This window comes from Dromiciops gliroides, chromosome 5, assembly GCF_019393635.1.
Source record: "Dromiciops gliroides isolate mDroGli1 chromosome 5, mDroGli1.pri, whole genome shotgun sequence".
Classification (NCBI taxonomy): Eukaryota; Metazoa; Chordata; class Mammalia; order Microbiotheria; family Microbiotheriidae; genus Dromiciops; species Dromiciops gliroides.
The window spans coordinates 106,472,870-106,491,134 of NC_057865.1; the positions used below are offsets into that span (position 1 = coordinate 106,472,870).

At 40.2% G+C, this 18,265-nt stretch overlaps 1 protein-coding gene across 1 annotated transcript in view; it reads left to right on the forward strand.

Moving 5' to 3' along the window:
- The window catches only part of ZC3HAV1 (zinc finger CCCH-type containing, antiviral 1), a 110,116-nt gene that overhangs the window by 13,866 nt on the left and 77,985 nt on the right, over nucleotides 1–18,265 (forward strand). Inside the window, 4 exon segments of the mRNA XM_043968309.1 lie at nucleotides 16,958–16,984; nucleotides 16,986–17,046; nucleotides 17,048–17,074; nucleotides 17,076–17,093. Coding sequence (XP_043824244.1) covers nucleotides 16,958–16,984; nucleotides 16,986–17,046; nucleotides 17,048–17,074; nucleotides 17,076–17,093 — 133 coding nt within the window.

The window sequence follows — 18,265 nt, forward strand, 5'->3', positions numbered from 1 at the left end:
TTTGAATTATTTTGTCCCTAAAGTGTGAATGAGCCCCTTGAGGGCAGACTGTCTTTTACCTTTGTTTGTATCTCTAGTGCATTATAAGCCATTACTTAATAAATGATTACTGACTTTAAGGTTAGCAAAGTATTATACATATATGATCTAATTTGGACCTCGTAATAACCCCATGAGTGTTATTAACTCCCAATGCTTTGTTTGACCTGTAGCAAGTCACTGAAACTCCCCTGAGCCTTTTCTCCAAAATGAGATCATAGCTAAGGTTGCTCCCAACTCTAAGTCTGTGCCCTCAGGATCCTGGTGAGGCTGGGCCTGAACCTGTAAACAGCCGTGTATACAAGAGGTAATACAAGAGACACTAGAGATAATGAACAGAGGAAAGGCTTAAGCATGAAGGGCGATCTGGAGAGGCTTCTTGTAGAAGGTGCCATTTCAGCTGGGACTTGAAGTGTAAAAACAGTGTTTCTGTAAAGCACTTTGCAGGCCTGTTTAGTGCCACTTAAGTGGTTTATTATTAGACAATTATACTGTGCATCTGTCGTCTTATCAGTGTAGGTATTCCCTCCAAACTATCCATGTCTTTTCAACCTGTGCAATTCTCCCCTTGTCACAGGGAAAATGGTGGTGGTGGGGGGTCCCTTAGGTATTTCTCTTGTAAAGAATCACACTCTTGGGGGTCAGCTAGGTGGCGCAGTGGATAAAGCACTGGCCCTGGATTCAGGAAGACCTGAGTTCAAATCCAACCTCAGACACTTGACATTTACTAGCTTTGTGACCCTGGACAAGTCACTTAACTTTCATTCCCCCCCACCAAAAAAAAGAATTGTACTCCTGCACATAGTCCAATTAGAATGAAAATGGTCTTTTATTTCTTTTATTTGGCGCTGTTAAAGACTTCTCCTCAAGGGGAGGAGATGGCTTAGAAACATCTTCCTCCCAGAACAGGAGGAAGGAAAAAGTTTTTATAAAGGATAGATGGGGTGACCACCTAAAAATGGAAAATTCCTTTTGGGGTGGGTAGAGATTCCTGAGAGTCAGGGGGATTTTTTTTTTTTTTTTTGGAATGATAGTCCTGACCTCTGGAGTTATCCTGTCTCCTAGCTCAGGTAGTGGCCATGCCTCATTGATTTCCTGCTATAGAATTTGATCTCCCCTTACTCCTTAGGTGTGTCCACCCTGATATCTAGTTGGCCAAGCTAAACTTTAATAGTCCCCTGATTCCTTGATATGTCCTGTTATCTGGTCACCTTTGGTTTTGCTTCTCAGAGGAGAAACTTCTGAGTTATCTTAAGCCCATGTCACTATGTCCTCCTATATATATATTTTAAAAATTCCTCTTATCCATACATTTTAAATGTTTTAATAAATTAGATATTAAATTTTATTGAATACCTTCTGAAAAATCTTTCTTAGACCTACTTATATTATTCTTACTGTTTTTCCTTTTAATGTGTTGAATTCTGTCATCACTTTTTCTTGTTTTATCAGTCTTCCATTCTGAGGCACTGACTGTAGTTGGTCAAAGCAGATAATTTTGTGTTGTATTCTGTATGTTAAACCGTAGTGAGATATTACTAGAATTTACTTTTTTTGGTGTCTGTATTAGGTAGTGGATTTTAAAACTGTAACTTCTAAACTAAATTGGGTAACATGGTTCTTTTCTGTATTTTTTAACAGTTATGCAAAATAAAAGATTTCTTAACATGTAGCTGAGTCTATCATTGACTCGGTTTTTAAAATCATTGTTCTCTCTTGGGGGTCATAGCAAAGCCCAGCAAAAACTTTGATGAATCCTAAAAAGCCAGAAAGTCTTCCTTCCAGGAGAGACTTGCATGTGTTCCCCTAGCCGTTGTCGAAGGACAAGTTCATAAAGGCTTATTGCCAGAGGGTTCACACTGGATGCTGTAATTTTGTTTTTTTGTTTTTTGTTTTTGCAGGGCAATGGGGTTGAGTGACTTGCCCAGGGTCACACAGTAATAAGTGTCAAGTGTCTGAAGCTGGATTTGAACTCAGGTCCCTCCTGAATCCAGGGCCGGTGCTCTCTCCACTGCGCCACCTACCTGCCCCCTGAATTTTGTTGACCACAGCAACCTTTCCTAAAGCCTGGCAAAGGCTTGTGGCCTTCACTGGTGCCAGGACTGAGGTCTGCAGCAATGAAATCATGGATCCTCGGCATATTGAAAAATCAAATTAGTTGAATAGATTCCTTTCCCATTCCACTTTTTGCTGATCTGCATGTTTTCTCCCACTTTCAAAATTGGTTTAATTGCTTATCCATTTTGTCAGCAGTCCCAGAGAACTGAGAGGCAGCACAGCAATTAGATAGAGAATTGGTTTTGGAGCCAGGGAGATCTGGGTTCAGGTCCTGTTTCTGACTCATCCTAGCTCTTTGACCTTAGGAATGTCACTTAGCTACTCAGTGCCCTAGATAACTATCTAAGACAAACAGCAGAGCAGGTGCTAGCTTGCATTGACTTATAGATTCAGAGCTGGAAAGGGTCTTAGAGGCCACCATCCATCATCCCTCATTTTACAAATGAGGAAACTGAGGCACAGAGCTGTCATAGGGTCATAGCATCATAGATCTGTGAAGCAGCAGCTTGGCGGTGCAATGGATAAGAGTACTGGACCTGGAATGAGGAAGACTTGAGTTCAAATGTGGCCTCAGAAACTTACTGGCTGTGTAACCCTGGTCAAGTCACTTAACCCTGTTTGCCTCAGTTTCCTGATCTGTAAAATGAGCTGGAGAAGGAAATTGCAAACCACCACCAGTATCTTTGCCAAGAAAAGCCCAGATGGGGTCATGAAGATTCAGACACCACTGAAAACAACTGCAAAACAACAAAAATAGTAGCTCTAAAGCTGGAAGGGACCTCAGGGGCCAACTGGTCCAAGCCCCTCATTTTATAGATAAGGAACTGAGGCACAGCAGTTTTTCTAGATCCACAGATAATATATATGCTGTTACCCTGTTTGGAGAGTAAACTTCTCGAGGCAGGCGCCTTTTTCTTTTTCTTTGTATCCCCTGTACTTAGCACAAGGTCTGACACATCCGTAAAGAACTGTTTTCTGGACTGACCGAGATCTTAGTAAATGTCGTTTTTGTTTTTCTTTTCGGTCTGGATCTGTGATTTCAGTTGTTGCCCAAAGCTTCTTTTGAATAAGGAAACTCCCTCTACCAAGTGAAATCCCAAACTGCTCAGCATTTTCGAGTCTAGCAAGTCTGGGGCAATCAAGACTAAGTGAGTTGGGGCAGCTGGTGGCCACAGTGGATAGAGCACAGCCCTGGAGTCAGGAGGACCTGAGTTCAAATTCAACTCAGACACTTAAATGTACTGGCTGTGTGACACTGGGGAAGTCACTTAACCCCACTTGCCTCTCACCAAAAAAAAAAAAAAAGACCTAAGTGAGTACCTAGGATCTCCTCCCCCCCCCCCCCCCCCCATATATGTCATTGGCAGGACTGGATCCCAGGTGTCCTGATTCTAGGACCTTCAACCTATCCACTCATCTGAGCAGCATCTGGTAATTCGGTTCCCTATACAGGTGTACCTGTAACTAGGTTTTAATCTCTTTTGGTTTCTTTGCCTCTGCTGCCTCCTGCCTGAGCTCTTCTTCTTCTTCTTCTTCTCCTCCTCCCTCCTCCTCTCCAACTTAGCTGCTTGGTTAATGTCTAGGATTATAGCTAATGTAGATACACTCTTCAGTTTGGCAGGGTTGTTAGATCGCTCATCCCTAGTAAAAATAATTTGGTTTCCCCACAGTAGTTCTGTATTATGGGAGCCCTAAGTGTTTGACAGCCCCCTCCAGGCTCTTCCTTGTCTTCTGGTCTAAGTGCCTTCCTGAATTTGTGCCACTGGATGAATCCCCAAATAAAGAAGAGCTTTTCCTACCTGGGTTTCAAAAATGTCTTCCCTTGGGCTTTTCCACACTGAGCCACGCTGTTGTTGGCACCACATCTGGTAGAAGGCAGAGGCTCTGTCCCTGAAAGCTATTTTACCACTGTCTTGGTGAGGCTGATAGGTTTGTCTGAAGTCAAGGATGTAATGGGAGTTCTGTTATGAGTAAGTAAGTTAGCTTTCAAGCCTATCCTTTCTTCCATGGATGTCTGATGACTTGTTCCATGGGGCCTAGGCTGCCATGATTGTTTCCCTTGAGCTTAAAGACCCCCAGGCTGCTTTCTGGAGCCACCAATGACCTTGTTCTTGTTCCAAACCAAGGTGTTGGGAAGTCTCCTACCAAAGTCCTGCTTCAAATTCCCTGAGAACTACGGGTTGCACCAACACATTGTGAAGCCAATTAACAATAGACACTCTTCCCATCTGGGCTCCTGCTTGCCCTTACTTGCTTCCCTATAGGTATATGATGAATCATTGAGTAATCCCATCCCTTTCTCTTGCTGGACTCTGGTTTTCATAAAGGAAAAAATATTTGCACACACAGAAACTAGAGTATTTTCTCCCATTATAGGCAATTCCTCAACCAAATAAACCACAGTTCTATTATTTTTCTTTTTTTTTTTTTTTTTGCTTGTATCTTCCAATGTGTTCCTTAAGCACAGGGGCAGTTTTTAGCTTTTGTTTTTGCCTTTGTAGGGATGATCCCCCATGTCATCCAGAATGCTCCCCCCCTTACTTCCACCTTGAAAAACCCTTAGCTTCCTTTGAAGCACATCTCAGGCACCAGTCCTACACATAAGAGCTTTCTTTCCCTCATGAAATAATTTTGTATTACTTTGTGTATATGATATTATTTTCTACTTTGTGTGTATGTAATATTTCTTTCCAGTAGAAAATAAGTTCTCTTCTCTTCCTCTTTTTCTCTCCCTCCAATACTAGCACATAATAGGTGCTTAATAAATGCAAACTATTTGCATTTTGATGCTTCTGAAAAATTAATCCATATAACAGCAAACATTAAAAAAAAAATTTTTTTTTGGTGGGGACATGAGGGTTAAGTGACTTGCCCCAGGGTCACACAGCTAGTAAGTATCAAGTATCTGAGACTGGACTTTGAACTCAGGCCCTCCTGAATCCAGGGCCAGTGCTTTATCCACTGCGCCACCTAGTTGCCGTCCCCCAGCAACAAGCATTTATTACTTGTAAGTGCCTGCTGTGTGGGTAAGCACTGGAGATACAAAGCCACAGGTGTGTAAGGGGCTAAAATTCTAGCTAGTCTGTCTAAAATATCTGAGTGGTACCCAATAAATTATAAGCTTTAGCAAGAGTTTTGACTTTAAGCATTTATTAAGGAGATATAGAATTTGGTGAAGAGAGAAAGGCCTAGATTCATCTATCTGTATAAAGGAGAGCACATTTCTAGCGCTACTCTCTATCAGTGTCCTGATGAAAAAGAGCGGGAGAGCCAGCCTCACCCCGTCTTCCTCCAACAAGCAAATGACACTTCTGACGCCAAAGAAAAGCTGCATGGCTTGCCCTCAGGTGCCTTCTCATGGTGGAGTCTTCCCACAGTAAGTCTCTAGCAGGTGGCATCATTCCAATCATCACAGCCCCCCCTTTGTTTCTTCAAGAAACACAGGGTGTTTCCTTGATGAAACAGTCAAAAATAACAGAATATAATACCCTATGCTAACAAACAGTATGTTAATAACTATATAGAAAAGGGAGAAAGGGGAAATTTTGTCTAGGGGGGGCGGTCCCTCATGAACCGGCACTTTGACACTGGCCTGCAGAGGGAAGGCCTCTGCAGAGAATACATATTATAAACGATGTACATAACAACAGAAGGGAATAAAAATCAACAAAACAAAACTGTTCATTTAAAGTCTTTGAAAATCTTTTCTCAGATGATTCTTGGCATGTCCTCTGGGTGTAGTCATGGAATGGAAGTCTTTTCAGGGGTTGATGTGTGGATGCTGGTAATCAGCCAGGAAAATTTCCTACAAAATTGAGCTTAACACAACTCTAAAATAGCTTTGTCAATAATCAAAACAATGAGAGTTCTTAAAAACATGTCTGGGGCAGCTAGGTGGTACAGTGGATAGAGTACCGGCCCTGGATTCAGGAGGACTTGAGTTCAAATCCGGCCTCAAACACTTAACACTTACTAGCTGTGTGACCCTGGGCAAATCACTTACCCCCAATTGCCTCACCAAAAAAAAAAAATGTCTAAGGGAATTCAGAATCTTAGTTGTTACACATGAAACATATAATAAAACAAAAATTGAAACATTCTCTAAAACTTAATATTACTATAGTCCTCCCTTGTGGAGGGTAAATTGAGAAGACAATTGCTGCAATATTAATTTAAAAAATAATTTTTATCTTTGTTTCATCATTTTTTGCATCATCTGCCTAATTATCCTCATGCCATTATGAGAAATTTAAAGAATCTAATCAATTGGTCACAGATGTCAAGGCCAAATCCAACGCTGTATTTATTCATGACACCTGAGATAATTATGGGGGTTACCAATAAAAGAACAGAGAAATGATGGGATATGAGCATTCCCACACTTGAGCAACATATACTGCCCATGCAGTATGCCAGGCTTAAAATAGGTAGATGGGATATACCTCCATGCCACCGAACATATTGGAGGAAACTGAGTCAGACTTAATCAGATGCTTGGGATGAGACGTCCATGGCATCAGGCATATAGGAGGGGGCATAGAAGCCAGGTATAGAATGAGATGGGTGGGATGAAAACTTCCAGCCATCTGTACAATACTTGTGGTGGAAATTAAACCAAGAGAAACCGAGCCTCAACGTTTGTCAAAAGCTGTTCCCTCGGCCGAACCTTAACTTCATGCATGTCTCCCCTCACGTGACAGTTCAATGTCTGCTCTTGCATGTATTCCTCTTGTGATTGGCTTGGCATCCTGGCCACATGGCATCTGATAACTCAGAACGAAGGCCATTAATGTCTTACTGATAAATTCCCATATTCCAAGTCTCATATGGATTTAAAAATTGAGAATAATAAAGATCCCCCAAAATGTGAATGTACATGACTCAGAATACAATATACAATTATGCAATAATTTCAAATAAGATCTTTTTTTGTCCACAGGTGGAAAACGTGCTACCTTCGACGATTTTAAATTAGATTGAAGAGGATAATGTGTACACATGGGGTATATACAAAATGATAGAAAGTGATTTTGGGGGGAGAATTTTAGTAGCTGGGGGAATCAGAAAAGGTTTCATGTAGAAGGATTCTTTCTAAGGTATATGGAAAACAGTCAGAAGGCGCAGGTTGACTGCACTATAGAGTCAGTCAACAAGCATTTTTTTTCTTCATATAAAAGTATTTTATTATTTTCTGTTACATGTAAAGATAGTTTTCAACATTTGTTTTCCTAAGATTTCTAGTTTCAAATTTTTCTCCCTCCTTCCCTCCTCCCCCTCCCCAAGACAACAAGTAATCTGATATAGGTTATATATGTACGATCACATTAAACATATTTCTGCATTGGTCAAACAACCATTTTTTTTAAAGCCCTTACCATGTGCTAGGTACTATGCTAAGGATGAGCAGGCAGGATTTGAACTCCAGGCCCAGCATTCCATCTTCTGAGCCACCTGGCTGCCCCACAGCAGAACAGAGTATTCACAAAAGTTGAAAATGCACAAACAGGTGATGATCGTAGGTAAGAGAAACTGAGAAATGGAAGGGGGAAAAAAATCCCAAAACAGATAAAGGAGGTTTGATTTGCAAACAGAGGTACCAAAGTGGGGGTGGGATGGGGAACGGAGGTGGAGTCAACAGTAAAAAGGTTTTCATATTTCAGCAGCCTGTTGGACAGTTCAAACTGGACATACCAGCTCTTGGTATATAGCAGGTGCTAAATACCCTTACTGATTGATTGGTCTGATAGGATGATCCTTAGACAGTTAAACTTAACAAGAAAACCCCAATGTGTCACTCTTGTTTCATTTCCTCTAGGGAGGCAGGTGGGTGGTGTACACGTGGATAGAGCACTGGGCTTGAAATGAGGAAGACTCATCTTCCTGAGTTCAAATACAGGCCCTCAGACGATTTCTAGCTTTGTGTTCTATGCAAGTCACTTAACCTGTTTGCCTCAGTTTTTCTCATCTGTAGAATGAGTTGGAGAAGGAAATGGCAAACCACTGCAGGATATTTGCCAAGAAAACCCTAAAAGGATCACAAAAAGTCAGACCTCACTGAACAACAATGTTCTGTAGTATCAGTTCTGTTCTTTACAGACTCAATTTTCCTTAACATTATAAATTTAGGATGTCTTTTAGACATTTTTGTGGGTCTTTTGCAGGCATTCTTCTCTTTTAAATACCTGCCTTGGTCTGTTCTTGCTTTATTCTTTGTCTTGTTTTTGCTGGGATTCCTGCAAGCTTACTCTTCTTTGGGGGGTGCATTTCAGTCAGGACCTTGTGAATGGGACCTGGCTGGTGGTTTTAGGTTTGCTTATTGTTTTTTGCAGCTTTCATTTTGTATGCCAAGCCCTACTAGGCCCCTTGAAAAATGTTTGTTGAATTGAAGTTAATGGACTGATGTTTCTGTTTTCGAAGCACACATTTTTTTATTTTGTCTATGCAGAATGAAAAAGAAAATGTCCAATAGTTAGTTATATTCATCCTCTCAATCTCTCTCTCTGTATGTGTTGTATATATGTATGTGTATATAAACATATGAAAAGAAATGTACTTCAGAAACAAAATCAGTTTAATTTCAATATATGTACACATGTATGTAATGAATATACAAATAAGGCAGAATATATATGTGTATACTCTGCTTTATTTTGTGTCTTCATTATATATTGTATTGTTTTGTATATTCATATATATCTGTATTCTACTGTCTTCATTTGTCACTTTGATAAATCTAGGAAAATGTTGTTAAGAGATTATAAGTGATATTTATCTTAAATTGTTACTTCATACATTTTCTAATCTCACACAGAACTTCAGAGAAGGCAAAGTTTAAGATCTTTTTAAACACTCCAAAACAAATCTTGATTCTTCTTTCCTGCCCCCCAAGTACTTCCCTCAAGCTGTCCACAGTCCTAAACCTCACTTTGTTCCAAATAGCTATCATTGGTGAACTTTACACAGGAATCTTCTCTTTTTCCCTAATGGGAGAGGGAAAAGTGAAAAAAGAGCGAGTGTGTCTCCATATTACCCTGAACCAAAGAAGAGAATTAGGCTGGGCTTCCTCCTCTCTGATCTGGGGGGTCGGAGCGATAAAGAAGCATTAAGTCTTCTACAGAGGTTAAGCAAAAACTTTAGCATGTTAGAGTTTCTGGTAGGCAGTTAAAACAAGTCACTTGTTCATCTATTGATATGCTGGCATTCTAACTCAAAAAGTTTTTAGTATATTAGTAGGGAAAGAGCTTTGATCTTTGCTCAGGATCCCAGGGATCCCTGAACCACACTGAGAACCTTTGCTCTAGAAATTGCCCTCACTTTATACTACAACTTGTGGTGCTCACAGTGCTTTTAGAATTTATTTTATATTTTAAGTATATATGGGGGCCACAGTGGATAGAGTACTGGCCCTGGAATCAGGAGGACCTGAGTTCAAATATGGTCTCAGACACTTAACACTTACTAGCTTACTGACCCTAGGCAAGTCACTTAACCCCAATTGCCTCACCAAAAAAAAAAGTATATATGCATAATAATTAAAATATATTAAAATACATAAACTATTTTAACAGTTAAAATATATAGAAATTTACAATATTTAAAATTAAATTGGCATTTGAATAAGGATATAAAAATACATAAAATAATTAAATATATGTCACACATATTTTAAATATATATTTTAAATATATGTCCCTGTTTTAAATCCTATGATTCCAGAAGGCCTCAAAAAGAGATGAGACTGTTCAGAGTGAAATTAAAAACCTTGACTGGTGCCTTTGTAAATGTGGTTGGTTTTCAGTATTGGACGAGAGGCCCATGTTATTGGTTTCTTTGAGTAGACCTTGATCAGCTTCACTTGGTCCCTGAAAGTGAGCTTTATTTAAAATAAAGTGAAGGGAGGCAGGGAATATTTTAGAAACAGAGCGGAGCGACATGGCTAAGGGCCAGAGACGAGGGCAGGAGAAGCATCAAGAGGCAGGTGGTACAGCTAGAATCCCAAATCTGAGCTGCTCTGATCTCAGGTTATATGGTGATTTCACAGTGCTGTTTGTAAATGCTAATCCACATAGCAGCTTTCCAGGGTTATAAAGTATGCACTCTTGTGTCAGGGCTGTGCTACTAGAAGAAACTTGATTCAAAGTTGGTCTTTTCCCCTTTCCCCCCTGATCTATATGGATTTGTTTGCACAAGAACCTTTAAAATATTGTGTAATCAAAATTATCCACTTTATTGTCTGTGATCCCATGTTTGATCGTGAGCTCTCCCCCTATTCCTTGTTCTGATAAATTACTGCACCTTTTGTGCCTTAATTTCACTATTTTTTCCCCTAGTTTCATAAAGTGACCCTTTGGTAATTTGCTATATTACTGAATAAGTAAATTAATTTCAGTAATATTTTTGTTTTTATTAGGTTGGCTTGGCCTACTGATGAAAAATTAATATTTCTCCATTTCGTTTTTGTTGTTGTTGTTCAGTTTATTTCATTCATGTCCTACTCTTCATAACTCCATTTGGGTTTTTCCTGACAAGATACTAGAGTGGTTTGCATTTCCTTCTCCACCTCATTCTACAGATGAGCAAACAGGTTAAGTGACTTTCCCAGAGTCACGCAGGGCTGGGTTTGAACTCATGAAGATAAGTCTTCCTGATTTTAAGCCCAGTGCTCTATCCACTGTGCCATATAGGCATCTACCTAGAGGAAATGAAGGAAGAAAGTTTTGTGTTGTTTTTTTTTTTTAATTGAAAGAAAAGGTCTGGAGGAAAGAGTTAGAAAGGAAATAAATGTCTTAGAGGACGAGAATGGTAAACATCAGTTATAAGCTGCAAATTACAGGACTCCTTGAAATGCGAACAGACTAAACAGTGAGATTATGACAAGCCTGAGAGACAGCATTTTCTGGGTAACTAACAACCAATTTATCAGTTAGGCTAGCTGATAATCAATAAATTGATGGTCAGTGGTTTCAGTAATCAACGGCACCAAATGGAGACACAGAATGCTTTAAATATTTTTTTTAAAGGGAATGCCCCTGTCAGGAGAAATCAACCCTGACTGGCAAACAATTAATGAAGGGGTGGATAAAATAAATGAGGAGGTGGACTCAAAAGTCCTGCCTGAGAATGTGGCTTGATCATGAGACTCAGCTGCCTCTAGCAGTTTGGACAAAGAAATTCCTCTCCACCCAGACCACTCTGATTGGTTTCATGAGCTAAACTCTAACGGGGTAGGGGTGTATAAGGGCATAGACTTGGTGCTTTGGGGCACTCTAAACATAAGTGCAGACTCTTACTGAAGTCCAAGATCAAGGAGCATGTTCCTAGAGGATTTGGGCAATCCATCCTTTCTCCCTACTAACACAGCCACCAGCCCAATTAGGAGCCCTCATCTCCTGCTTTTTTGCAGAACCTAACCCCAGGGTGTGAAAAACAAACCCCACAATACTTGCTCCAGTGTAGCCTGAATCACATTAAATGTAGTTAGGAAATGTTTAACAATATAAATAAACGAATAAAAGAGAATATATAAATGTGGTTTTCTATATCAGTCATGTGGCCTGCAGGGTTCTTTCCCCCCCATCATAATAGTATTATTTTTCAATTATTAGTATATAAAGTTTTCAACATTAATTTTTGCAAGATTTTGAGTTCCAAATTTTTCTCCTTCTCTCCCTTCCCTCCCCCCTCCCTAAGACAGCAAACAATCTGATAGAGGTTATACATTACAATCATGTTAAACATGTTTCCACATAGTCATGGTCTAGAGAAAAGTCAGCACAAAAGGAAAAACCATGTGAAAGAAGAAACAACAAAAAATGAAAATAGTATTCTTCAATCTGCATTCAGACTCCATTGTTCTTTTCCTGAATTTGGAGAGCATTTTCTATCATGAGTTTTTTGGAATTGTCTTGGATCAATACATTACTGAGAAGAACTAAACGCATCATAGTGGATCATTGTACAATGTTGCCGTCATTGTGTACAATGTTCTCCTGGTTCTGCTCACTTCACTCAGCATCAGTTCATGTAAATCCAGATTTTTCTGAAATCTGCCTGCTCATTATTTCTTATAGCACAATGGTATTCCATTACATTTATATACCACAACTTGTTCAGCCCTTCCCCTATTGATGTGTATCCCCTCAATTTCCAATTTTTCTACAGGGTTCTTTATGTATGCTTTCGTGGCCCCAGTTTCTATTTGAGTTTGGTGCCACTGGTGTACCCCAGTTGGTCCCCCTGCCTTTAACTCTTCTCTCCGTGTCATCCTCTGTGGCTGCCAGAAACAGTCGTCTTTAAGTCTGATCGTGTTTGTAAACTCCAGTGGGTCCTGGGCCGGTGTTCTATCCACTGCGACACCTAGCTGCTCCATTAGAATCTCTTTCTGAGGGGCCATCTCTTCCATGAGTCCTTTCCTGATTTTCCTGAGCTGGTGTGTCTTCTCCCACCCCCATTCCCTATTCCCTTGTAGTGTGTGTGCATGAGTATGTGTTATTTACCCTGATAGCATAGCTTAGTGACTGGCACATGAGTAGGAACTAAGTAAATGCTTATTTAAGTTCTTGAGGGCATAGAATGTTTAGTCTTTGTCTCTCTTAGTGTCCTCCGGCATGTAATAGGCTCTTTTAAAAAATTTTTTTTTAGCATTTTTATTTACTTGGGGCCAATTCACAATTATGGCATCATGTTGGTCTCAAAGGCATCCTGTCAGCCTAGAGAACATGTCCCAACCACATTTATAGAAGGAGAGGCCCTTCTATTCATTCCGTAGCTCTGTTCTTGCCCATTTGAGACCAAGGACAACACCTCCTCATTTCATCCCCATAAATTTTACTTCAGAATACATTAAACAATCCTACAAAAAACTTTTTGTGACATGATATGGGTCAAACAGATTGTGAATCTAGAGCCTCTGGTCTTTTAGTAAACAGTTGGAGCTCTAGAATTCTTCTTGATGGAATACAAACATGAGGGAGTTCTCTCTAATAACATCACAGGGGTTTGTATTTGTTCCATTAGGTTGGGGGTGCATTTGAATTTGTCTCATTTTAGCTTTTCACCTAGGGATCCTCAATTTTCTTACAAGCAGCAAGCAGGCACAGTGCATAAAACAATTACATTACACACAACAAAGAACAGGGGAAGGAGACAGTTTTTTAAAATTCACCATTTGGTAGACCCTCCCCCCAGTGGCTCTCAGTACTACCTAGGGACTGAGGTATGCCCATTACCCTGAGAGGAAAAATAATCTGGGTTTGTAGGAGTCAAGCAAACTATCCTTGTGGTGGTCACCTTTTACCTTCCCTAAATCGTTCCCTGATTTATATCACCATCCTGGGATTTAGCCTCTCTCTCCCCAAGCAGGGAAACTACATGGGGGTCACCAATAATAGTTATTATTTATGTAATACATTAAGGTTCACAAAATGCAGTACAAAATCCATTCTCTCATTGGATCCAACAGCCCTCTGAGGTAGGTAATTCTGGGGTATTATTATCCCCCTTTTATACAGATAAAACTGAGCCTCTGTTTAAGTAGTTTGGTGTTGGTGCTATAGCTTGTAAGTGTCAGAGACAGCAGTTGACCTGAAGTCCAGCGCCCTTTCACCATACCCACTGTCATTCAATTAGGTTAGATAGAAAGTTGATACCCTTATCCGTTCCACTGCATTTCCCTGGACCAGCACAACAGGCATGATTCAGATTTAGTGAAGGGAAAGGTCTAGCTTTGTTCCTTCTAGTCATGGCTCTGGAATTGGTTGTTCCTCAGTTCTGACCCTTTGGGGTCTTGAGTCTCAGGTCCACATAGCTGAGTATCACACAGTCCAAAGAGGGAAGGCACCTCACAGCAATCTGGTCAAATCCATACCTGAAAGCAGATTCCCCAGCAAGATATCCAACTTTTGCTTAACTATCTCCACAGAGCAAGAACCTCTGAAGGCATCCTCTTCCACAGTTCTTCCAAATTTCCCCACCCTTTGCTGGCTTCAGGACCAAATATATCAAGTCTGGTCCTTTTCATTTAATAGCCTCTCAAATATGTGGACGTAGCTGCTTTTGCTTTGTTTTGCTTGATTATGCATATTTATTGTAAGGGGTTTGTTTTTCTTTTTTTTCAGTAGGAAGAACACCTGTATCCTAATGTATCTGAAGTCTGATTTATGGGGATGAATTATGAAGTGTAGTCTTTTGGTCTCAAATTGGTAGAGAAAACAGCTGAAATATGTGGGCTCCCTGTGTAATTCTGGTTGACGCATATCTGCAGTATGTCTTCAGGGCGTGAGGTGGGAGGGTAAGGAGACTAGTACTAGGGTTGTTTCCCTTGTCCCCCACCCCCCAACCCCCACAAGTGAGAGAGAGAGACGAGAGAGAGAGAGAGAGAGAAGAGAAGAGAGAGAGAGAGAGAGAGAGAGAGATGAGGAGAGAGAGAGAGAGAGAGAATGCGGTAATGGAGGCTTTTTTTTTTTTTTTAATGCCCAGAAGGGAACAGAAGGAAGGGCAGAGTCACTGAGAAGCAGAACAGCTTTGAAAGTTACATGTCGCAGTTTATTATATACTTCATGAGAAAAATAAGCTGTATTTTAATAGAGATTTGCAGTTTCAGATATGTTTTCCTGTTGAACTGTGTATATGGAAATGCCCATTTTATTTGGTGTGAGTTCAAAATTAAAAATGTAACTATTACTCTTTTCCCCTCCTCAACTCCTCTTCCAGTTTATTGAGATCTCTTTAAATGGGTTTGGGGAACTTTTAAAAAAATATTTTTATGATGATATTTCAGTATAGTTGAGTTCCTTTTTAATCCCATGTATACTTTATAATATCATAGAGTAAAAATTTTCGACGAGAGACAGAGTTTCTGGTTAAATTCTTATAATCAGTTTATTAACCACTGCCTAGCAAGTAGGTTAACAAAGAGGGCTCATTTGTCTCTCAAAGACCAAAGACACTTCAGTACTTACAAAGCCTTTGGAAACGAGAGTACACCCTGAGGGTAGAAATCAACTCCAGTTAAACAAGTATGGCAAGAATGAATATTATAATGAGAGGCAAGCTTATTTCTAATGAGTGGTTCAGTTTTGGTCAGAGAGAATTATCTGGTATCCATATCATCTTTCTGACATTTCCCCTAGACCTGTCTGAGTAAAATACAATGGGCCGGAATCCATCAATTCACCCACCTTTACCTTTTGAACAGATCTGAGTTTCTTCCTCTGATTTTTGAATGAAGAGTTGAAAAGGGAAAAACATTGGACCTAACTCAACAATTAGTTATTAAATACAAGAGAGAAATAATCATTTCTCCCAATACATTTGAAAAGCATATTCTGAGAAGGGACCCATAGATTTATCAAGATTGTTCAGCATGCCCCCCCCCCAAAAAAACCAACAAGAGGAAGATGGTAAAAATTCTGTTGGAAAATATTAATCTGGATCAAGAGATTAAAGGTAACAAAGGCATATAGAATACTAAGAAGCCTCATGTCTGGCATGAAGCCTTTCTCTAAGAAAAGAGTTGGATGCCACTAGATGTAAGGAGCATCATTTAAAAAAGTCAAATTGACTAGATATTTTTAACAACAAATGAGTTGGCATTTGCTGAGGCTTAGGGGTGGGGTGGGGTGGGGTGGGGTGTGGAGTTCAGTCATTCTGCTGTGTTTCCAAGATTTCTGACACTGTAGCTGCATCTATCTATCATATAGCTTTAAAAAAATATATGGCCTGGAGCCTGTATGATTCTGGGCTAATCAGCACATTTCCTGTTCTTTGGTTAGCGATGATCACAGCTCCACCCAGCCAAAGGACTGGGAGGCAGCTGTTAAGACTTCCTGGGTCCAAGTTCAGACTTGGGTGTCTAGAATCCTAAAGCTCCACAATGTTAGAGCTGCTAGGCACCTCCTCCAACCTTCTCACTTCACAGAAGAGGACACTGAGGCCCTGAGAGTGGTTGTGACTTAACAAAGGACATACCAAAGTTAGAAAAACCTCTCCCCACATGAAACTTCCTGTTTATGAGGACTTGCCTAAAGGAAGATAGATACTAGTAGTTAGTGCTTTTAGGGTCTATCCCCTGAGACAGCTAATTGCATTCAAAACAAAAATCCCAGTGTTTGATACATTAAGTATTTACTCACTGTGAGTAAGCCATGTCCCTAATTCTGAGCAGCTGAGTCATGGGTTCAGCTCCCATCTTCCACTAACCCACTGAAGTGATTTTTCCTTAAAAGCATGTCACTCCTTCCCCTTTAATAAATTCCAGGGGCTCCTTATTACTTCTAGCAGAGAAGATGTTATTTAAAGGAATCCTTCTTTTGTAAATTAATATGATTTGTTCTGTGATGTAAAACAAAGCTTCTTAAACTGAATGTGGGGGGTCGCAAAAAAGTTGGCAACAGTAAAAGGTTATGTATACACCTCTCTACCCAGGGTCGCATAAAAATTTCTCAGGAGAAAAGAGGTCACCAGTGGAAAAAGTTTAAGAAAGCCCTGGTCTAAAAAGTATGTACCTTCCCCTTCTCCCTCTCATTCCCCAGATCCTGTCTTGGTTTTTACAGGATTTTCCTCAAAGCAAGGCCTTCCTCTGGTAGGAAGTCCTGAAGGAACCAGATGGACCTGAGCACTTACACTTCCTCTGATGTATCTTCTCTGTGGGCTCCATGTGGCAGAGGTGTTATAACTAGCTGTGTTATTTAACCTCTGTTTGCCTCAGTTTCCTCCACTGCAAAATGAAGGTGATGATATCCCCTATTCCCCAAGGGTTAGTGTGAGGATCATTATTTTGTAAAGTGCTAGCACTGTGCTGCACGTCATAGCCGCCGCTGCTTCGGCTGAGATAATGATGGTCTTTTTTTTTTCTTTTCAGAAATTATTGCAAATACTCCCATGAAATCATCAGAAAAGAACATCAAATCCTGAAAAAAGCACGATCTCTCTGTACTCTCCAAAAATGTAGCTAGCCGTTCTTCTTCTCCAGAGTGACCCCTCTTTTCCTTCCTGATGTAAGTACACCCTCACGCTCCCTCCACACGCAAGCCTGAACAGACACGACTTGGTAGAAATGCCAGGGCTTGTTTCAAATAAAGCATTGTTCAGGAGGGAAAGAAGTAAACGTATGTAACACAACCCCCAAAAGACATCATCAAAGGTGCTGCAGCTTTATAGTTGTAGGAGCAAATAGTCAAGGAACCCTGGCTTTGATTAGTTCCTTTGGGGGAGTTAGGTCTGAGTCCCTCCATATTCAAGTCTGTTAAGGAGTCCACAGCACTTTGAGGATGTAATGGAAATGATTTTCCTCAGTTGTAACCAGGGAAGGCTTCCTGGAAGAGGTTACCATTACCCCTGGCCTTTTATGTGGGAAAGCTTGTAGATGGGAAGATGGTGGCTTTTAAATGTTTCCCATAGGAAAGTTAGACCCAGCGAGACATGAAGATAGGTCAGGAGGAAATGAGTGAAGATGGTGAACAAATTAGCTTGGTTGAAATAAAGAAAATTGACAGAACGAATGATGGCTGACATAAAGAATAAGACGTGAGTGAGAATGATAGAAGACATTGAAGGCTATAGTTATAAATTGGGGTTATAGTTTAGTGAGCATTTTTTTATAGTTTACAAAGCGTTTTATTTTCAAGTTTAACATTTTTTTAGTTTGCCAAAATTCTGTTTTTTCTCTTCTTCCCCACCTTTCCCCATTGGGGAAATTTGATCCCCTCCCTGCAATAGTATTTTATTTTATTTTTTCCAATTATATGTAAAAATAGTTTTCAACATTTTTTTTTTTGTTTTTTTGTTTTGTTTTGGTTTTTAGTGAGGCAATTGGGGTTAAGTGACTTGCCCAGGGTCACACAGCTAGTAAGTGTTAAGTGTCTGAGGCCAGATTTGAACTCAGGTACTCCTGACTCCAGGGCCAGTGCTCTATTCACTGCACCACCTAGCTGCCCCCCCAACATTTATTTTTGTAACATTTTGAGTTCCAATTTTTCTCCTTCCTTCCTCCCTCCCCAAGACAGCATAGCAGTCTGATATATATTACAATCATGTTAACATATTTCCACATTAGTCATGTTTTTGAAAGAAGAGTCAGAACAAAAGGGGAAAAACCATTGGGAAAATTTGACTTTTGTCCTGCCTCTGGACTTGGATGATGTGGAAGTGAGTGTGAGGCAGGTGGCTG